This window comes from Gavialis gangeticus, unplaced genomic scaffold (assembly GCF_001723915.1).
Source record: "Gavialis gangeticus isolate Ggan-Ray unplaced genomic scaffold, GavGan_comp1, whole genome shotgun sequence".
NCBI classification, from domain to species: domain Eukaryota; kingdom Metazoa; phylum Chordata; order Crocodylia; family Gavialidae; genus Gavialis; species Gavialis gangeticus.
The window spans coordinates 4,623,108-4,630,584 of NW_017729013.1; the positions used below are offsets into that span (position 1 = coordinate 4,623,108).

General features: G+C 46.2%; 1 protein-coding gene across 1 annotated transcript in view; it reads left to right on the forward strand.

Annotated features, from left to right (window-relative positions):
* Nucleotides 1–7,477, forward strand: part of GATSL2 (GATS protein like 2) — a 260,064-nt gene that overhangs the window by 136,219 nt on the left and 116,368 nt on the right. The window contains exon 2 of the mRNA XM_019511388.1: nt 2,689–2,759. Coding sequence (XP_019366933.1) covers nt 2,689–2,759 — 71 coding nt within the window. The remainder of the gene's footprint in view (nt 1–2,688; nt 2,760–7,477) is intronic.

A 7,477-nucleotide genomic window follows, 5' to 3' on the forward strand; every position in this document is an offset into this window, starting at 1 on the left:
TGGTGCGAGGACTTCCGGCTCTTCCTGCTTGTGTCCCAGGCTCCACGCATTTCTGTACAGGCACCTGAAGTAACTAGCTGATTGCCCTGATTTCTCAGGAAAAACGGGAAGGCGTCTCTTGTTGCCCCCGGCTTGTGATGACTTAGTCAGGGATGATCCTGGCTTGGGCGGGGGGCTAGACTAGATAACCTCCTGAGGTCCCCTCCAGCCCTACTTCCCTGTGATGCTATACTGTAGCACATGCATGGTAGAAGAATAAGCCCAACTGAGAGTCTCAGCCAAAGGAAGAAAGCGGGGAGATGAGGTGACTGAACTACTATTTTTTCCAGGGCCAAACACTGATTATCTCATACAGAAACTGAAATAGTTGGATTTCTGTCCATACAGCGAAAACTATTTTGGGGGGGCTTCTGAGACTTCTTTTAACAAAAAAAAATCAAAGTACTGCACAGCACGGAGACACTGTTCAAAAATATCTTTACTTGAAAACCAAATAACCTGTTCAAAAGCAATTTTGATGGGAAGATTTTTTTTTTCGTTTTTTTTTTGTTTTTTTTTTTTACCAGGTCTGCTGCACATAATGCATTTCCTAGCTGGTGTTGGTCAAAGCAGAGAAAACTAGACAGGCTGTGTGATGGAGGGGGGGGGGGGGGTTTCACGTCACTCAACTGGCTGAAGGAGGCTGGCAGATGCCTCATTATTTTGCCTCAGTTAATTTTCCAGGGAGAAGCTTCATTCTGTGCTCTTTTCAGCCAGGCTGAAGAAAACCTCAAAACCAATTTCAAAGACCACTTCTAATTCTGAGTTCCCAGCTGTAGATGCATAGGTTTTGTCTTTGCAGCATAAAGCCAGTATCATGCTGAAAAAATGCCACCACAGCCCAGCAGAGCCTATTGGCATGCACTTAGCACTGCTTTCATGTAGCTATGCCACTTCTGGCGTAGGACAAGCAAGAGCCTAGCCCACAGAGCAGATGCAAACTATCTCAGCACTGCTGAAGCATCCTCAGCTTCCACATACTGTACTCCGCTTAGTGCTCTGGATGCTTAGTAGCTCTGTGTACTAGTCCTCTGGGGCCTGATTGTCAGCTAGACTTTCCCACAGAGCCTCAAGATGAAATTTGGGGACCCCCAGCAAAAATCCTAGTCCTTTCAGGACTTAAAATATCTCAGTAGCTGGCCTCTGCTTAATGTGGCAATGTTATAAATATCACTGCAAAAATCCCACTATTCAGTCTGCATAGACAGAAGCTAAACCTGTCGAACCAAATTTAGCTTCCTGGAGGGAAAAATTTCTCTTGTGACTTGAGCAGCACACTCAGTCTGCCTGCTTCAGAGCACTGCTGGAAAAGCCAGTGTAAGTCACAGTGTGGTTGTTGTTGATGATGGGCTATGGAGTGATTTTTATGGGAAATTGGGCAAGGATTTGAATAATTCAGTGTTTCTGCCATTGCTGGGAGATGACCAGACAGCATCTGGATTACAGGTTTTGAAGAGCGAGAGAGAAAAAGTGTGTGTGTGTGTGTGTGTGTGTGTGTGTGTGTGTGTGTGTGTGTGTGTGTGTGTGTGTTTGCTTGCATGCACACACATACACACGTGCTTCTGTATAAAACAGGAGTCATATTCCTTATCGTAACTTGTTAAACATTAGATTTTCATTTACTTAATATGGCAGATCTCAATGTTACACTTATTTTTGTATATTATAGTATAAAGTGACAAATTGTATGTTATGCTATAGTTTCATAGTTTCTAGGGTCAGAAGGGACCTGAGCAGATCATCGAGTCCGACCCCCTGCCATGGCAGGAAAGAGTACTGGGGTCAAATGACCCCAGCAAGGTGTTCATCTAACCTCCTCTTAAAGACCCCCAGGGTAGGTGCCAGGACCACTTCGCTTGGAAGAAGTGTTGACTATTATGGCACACAAACTAGAGAGGGCCCATCACAAATGACTAACACTGTCAGAAGAGGAGCCCAAAGAAGATGGGATATACTGGGAGGTTCCCAGAAGGAGATAGCTCAGATTTGTTTTGCGTCTAAATTAATGTTGCTGCTATTGCCTCAATTTTGTTGGGAGCTGTAGGTGAAGAGAGACTTGTCAGGAGGTATCTGTATGGAGGAATGAGACTGTACTTGTAAAGGGGGTGACATTTGGGACTGGAATGGCATTCTGCAGGGGCAAAACATAAAAAGTCACTGAGATGTGCGGAAGAGCTCCTGTCCTTTAAATAGATATGTCGGAAATGCAGGGCCTCGAAGGTGAGGGCAAGAAATTTCACTTCGGATGCATGAGATAAACGCGGGCCTTTTGAAGGGTTGACAAGGGAGTTTACATAGTTGAATCAATGAGCAAATGTGTGTTTTCTGTATGTGGGAAGTGCAGTAGCGTTCCAACCCCTGACTGGATCCCAGCTGCTATGATAATACAAAAGATTTGTAAAATTAATAGAGAAATGAGTAGCTCCCTGGTGGAAAGGCAGAAGGCAGGGAATGTGGGTCGCACAACTGATAAGTGGCGGAGCCGAGAATAGAGTCCAGGTCCTTGGATGCCCAGGGCAGCACCTCAACACTGAACTGTGCAGCCTCTCTGAACAGGGAATGGGGCCGACAGCGGATATCATTTGAATGCACAGAAAGACTATGCTCAGGCTACAGCTAACAAAGCTCCTGTCCTGTTCTTCTTTGCAGGTGCAAGTTCTTCAGCCTCACAGAAACACCGGAAGACTATACGATCATTGTGGATGAAGAGGGCTTTCTAGGTAAGTCACAATGCACGCCACTTCCCCCTCCAGGCTAGGGTGGAGGGAGGCACATTCACCATTTGTCATTTTTCTGATCAGACTTTTAAACGGGAGTGTTTGTGAAACGGTCCCTTTTGTCGATGCAAGCAGCACAGTTACAAAAGGCACTTTGATCATGCAAGCAACCTGTCTTTGCTGTAAAAAGTGGTTCACGGGCAGGGCGGGAATACATTTTGATCCAAAGTGCCAGAAAGATTTTGTTTTTGTTTTTGAAAGAGCAGTGTTAAGCAAAGCCAAACCCCAAACCAACCACGCTCTCTTGTGTCTGATTTCTGGAAATGAAATCAGGCTTAATTTCAGGCTGGTTCATCATCAAATCTCCTTGAGGTCTTGGTCTTCCTTCTTACCCTGTATTAAAAGAAGTGCTTGAAAATAGCTGTTTTATATCCGCCACTTACGATAAAAAACTGAAAAATCACTAGCGAGCACCTTGCCTAATCCTTGCTACCGGCTCCCAACCTATACCTGGCACTCCCTCCATGCCCTGCCGCCAACTGTCTGGGGGCAGAACTGGCTGTTCTTGAATTGCTCAGAAAACTGAATCAGTGCAACGTTGTTGAGTTGACTTTGTGAGCAGCCGTGAAGACCATTGAGTTGACTCTGTGGGCAGCCAGTGTCGTGAGTGTGGGGTGTTGGATGATTGCTAATGGAGTCAATGGTTTGCCCTTGTGGAAGCAGTTTGTAATAGTGTATCATTTGGGGAAATTTTTCTTGGTAGCAGTGTGATTTAGGTAATGGAATGAGGAAGTGCTGGGCTCCTGTTATTTTTGGCTCAAATGCTGCTGTTTGGGGCTGGAATTATAGTCTAAACATTTAGCAAAATTGGAGACAAAATTCATGCATTTCAGTGTGAAAAAGAAGGGTTTATTCTTCGCAAAGTGTCAACCATGGAGTTGCAACCGCCATTCCCACCATAACAATATTCATAATAGCAAAGCACGTAAAGAAAATTAAAACCGACTGTAGTTATTAATAATTAAATGGATTAATAATTTGCAGCAGATCATTTCAGGGAATGATGCCTGCCCCTTTCTCAGGAAGTGTCGCAAACAGATCACAGTTGTTTGGCATATAAATCTGTTCTGAGTTGTTGGTTTATATAATTTCATTAGCTGATCCTGGAATATTTGCGATCAACATATTTGCCACTGTGACCAAAGAGGCTAAATGGGCTCTTCTGCGAGTTGTGGCCTGCGTTCTTGTGGGAAACACTATGGGAGGGCTCAGCCTGAATAGGCTTTGCTGTAAATAGTTGCGTAGGTAGGACTTCTAGATGGCCTTTTCACCCCAGGCCTGGCCACAGACTCCTCTCTGATTGGTTCCCCAGAACATTATTTTTCGTCTGAATGGGTAAGTAACCCAGTATTAACTGGGTTAATACTATAATTTTGTAATGGTTTTGTGGCCAGTGTGGTTGATTGTGCTTGGGGGGGAAGGAGTGAGGCTCTGCGAGAGCAAGGATGAGAGCAGTGTCAGGGAGGACAGAGCAGAGCGAAGGAGTAGTCCAAGGGAGGACAGATTGGAGTCCAAGGAAGGGCCGAGGGAACAGCAGTGGCACAATAAAGACTGTTTGTTTGGAGCTGAGCAGTCTGCTGGGCTATTTGGGACGTCAGCACTCTGCCCCCTCCTTTGAAAAAGAAAACACCCCTGCCCCCCTTTCCAACGAGCTAACCCAGTGATCCTCAACCTTACCTGCCCCAGCACCTTGGGGTGCCTTGAGTTGTTTTCAAACATGCTGTGGGGCTCCATGCGAAGTTTGCATGCAGCCATGATTCACAAGATAAACCCAGAGATTTCAAACAGAAATCCATCATCGTGTTCAAACCACTCTGACTTGCTGTGGTCTTTCGGAGTTCTTTGCAACAAAAGAATTGCTCTAGTAGCAGTAGTATTTTTTACATATGTATATTTGTAGTAAAAAACAAAAAAGAGTGTAAACTAAGAGCTGGCATTTTCTGAGGAGTGCCTTGAGTCTAAAAAAGGTTGAGAACCACTGGGATAATAAAAGAAGGGAGTTCTGGGGATAGTACAGCTCACTGGAGATGCCAGGGGTTTGAAGCCAGAAGCTGGCCCCTTGTGAAGCCTCATCAGGGCTGGCTTGTGGGGAATGGGGAGCAGGGGCAGGGTGGTGTCGGCCAGGAGAGGGAGACTAAAGAAGCTGCCTTCTTGGGGAGTCGTGAGGCAGAGCTTCCTCTAAAAGCAGTCTGATCTGTAACAACAAGTATTTGGTCTTTTGAAACGTGAAAGATGTTTTAAGATGCTATGGAAGGTCACATGCTACTGTTCTTTTCCATGATAAGTAGGCAAGACATTCAAGGAACAGCCATTCCTTGAGCACGTTACCTATGAATATTCTGCTGTCTACACATGCAGTTTCAATTAGTGCTAGAAGTACTTGTGTCATAGTGGCAGCTTAGAGGCTCCAGCAGAGATTGGGTGTCTCGTGCAGTAGGAAACAAACTCCACCTCCAGCAAATGGTGTCTGGTGGGCAAGAAGAACGGGAAGGGAAAAAACTAGGTACAGTCACAGAGCAAGTGAATAGCGGAGTGAGGAACAGAACCCAGATCCTCCATGTGAGCCCTGTTCACTTAACCACGCTACAGTGGCTTGCAAAGCGAGCACAGTCTCCCCCCCCCCCTCCTCCATTTCAGTCAATGAAGCAGGGTCCTGTGGAAGACTATTATGTGAGCATGCAATTTAGGACTGTAGCATAATGACAAGTCACAAAAACAGGCTGTAGGCAAATTCCTGGGAACTGGTAATCAGATGTAAGTAGGGAGAAAAAAAGTGTTTTTTGGCTACCAATAGCCCTTATAATTCCAGGAGCAGCAAAGAATGCCAAGATATCTCCACCCAACACTTGTTGGATGGGGAGAGGCATGCATCCAAGTTTCTTTTGCCTTCCCCTCAGGGCCCTTTCCTTGGCTCACTAATATTACCTCCGTCCTGTCTGAATTGACATTCAGGCAGGCTGTTCGCTTCAGCCTCAGCCTTAGCCAGACACTGTGACATCAAAAGCATTGCACCATCTGGAACTGAAGGGAATGAGATGGAGCTGCAGGTAATTATTGCGCTGTTTGGCCATTCAGTCTGATGAAGCGGAGCCTCTCCGATCCTAGCATGAGAGCACTCATCCTCTGTGTCATCCATGAGAGCACTCATCCTCTGTGTCGTCTTGGAAAGGAGTAAAAGGAGCTTTTCCAGAGTAGTGCTGCCTAGTGCACCTGGGGACTGGTGGCCGGGTACTTAAAAGCCTCAGGGGCGACAGTCTCAAAGACAGCTGGCAGCTTAGATACCTTGCACTAAAACTTAGTGTTTGCATCCAGTTGCTCGCACCCTGGTACGTTCTAGGTTTGCGTTTAAAGACGCTCTCCTTTATCCTGAGATTTTTCCATTATTCAAGGATCAACAAAACCACAGCAGCTTCTTGATCCAACATCTCATCTGGACCCCTTTCCTTAGCACCCAATTCCCCTTTGTGCCTTTGACACTCCTGGGATGGAGGATGGAGCACCTACCTCAAACGGCTGTGAAGCCAACCTAGCAGAAGAGAGCTGTTTTTCTTTGCTTAGTCCTGGCCCTTGACAGCAAGAAAGGGCTCAGAGAGGCATACGGGTGCTGCCTTATGAGGATAAAACAAAACCAAAAGATTGTAGGCAACCGGATCACGGATTTAGGGAGTTTTTGAGAAAGAAGCTAATCGTCCTTCCTTTCAGAGATGTAAGGGAGTCTTAGTAATCTCAGCCTAAAATAGGCCTCTTGCCAGTTTTCTCGATTTATTTAGCCCCGGGGGGGCCTGCATCCAACGCGGAGGTTAGCAGTGTGAGCAGCGTTGTCAGAAGCTCTTCCCGTGGAGATGATGTCATGTTTTGTTCCCTCCAGATACAGAAGTAATCCTGCAAAAGGCAGGATCCACAGCAACAGCTACCTGCCGCTCTTCTCCACGGATCAGAGGGCAAGCGTTGCCCTGCGCAGCTTAATGGGCAAGACAGGAAGGAGGATTAACCAGTGCCCCTAGCGCATCCTCTGCTGTATCACCAAGAGCGGTTAGGAAAAAAAGCTTAGGTTGGAAAAACACTGGCAGTTGCAGCTCTGCTTTGGAGTGAGGGTTTTTTATAGGTCGCCACAATTGTTAGCACCCCATAACCTGCTATCATTTTTATTATTAACTGTTCTGACAAAAAAGGCCTCTCTGACCCTGTCTGCTTGGGATTAGGAAGCAACACAGACAAGTAAAGAGGTCATTATTTCTTCTCACCAGAAGATGACTGCAGCTCAAAGCCCCAGCCTCCTTAAGCAGTCATTGTAATGGAGGGAATCGGCTTCAGCCTGGTTCTTTGCTTTAATTCCATGGCAGCGAGGTAGGGATTATATCACCATTGAGTCTTATTTGTTCCAGTGGCTGTTTCGTGGTTTTTCTCTAGGTTGTTGGGTTTTTTTGGAGCGGGGAGTGGTGGGGGACAAAATGTTTGCATTCAGCTAATAGCACAGAAAAGTCTGTGCCCAGTTGTTGTTGACCTGGCATAACAAAAAAGTATGAAAACAGGTGGCTGAGTGGAAAATCCTCAGGATTTATCACCTTCTGCAGGGGCTTCCAGCTGCAGACGGAGTCTCTGGGCTCCCTACCCCCATCCCAGGGGCAGGGTAGTGTGGCAGCACAGGGAACTGAGGGTAA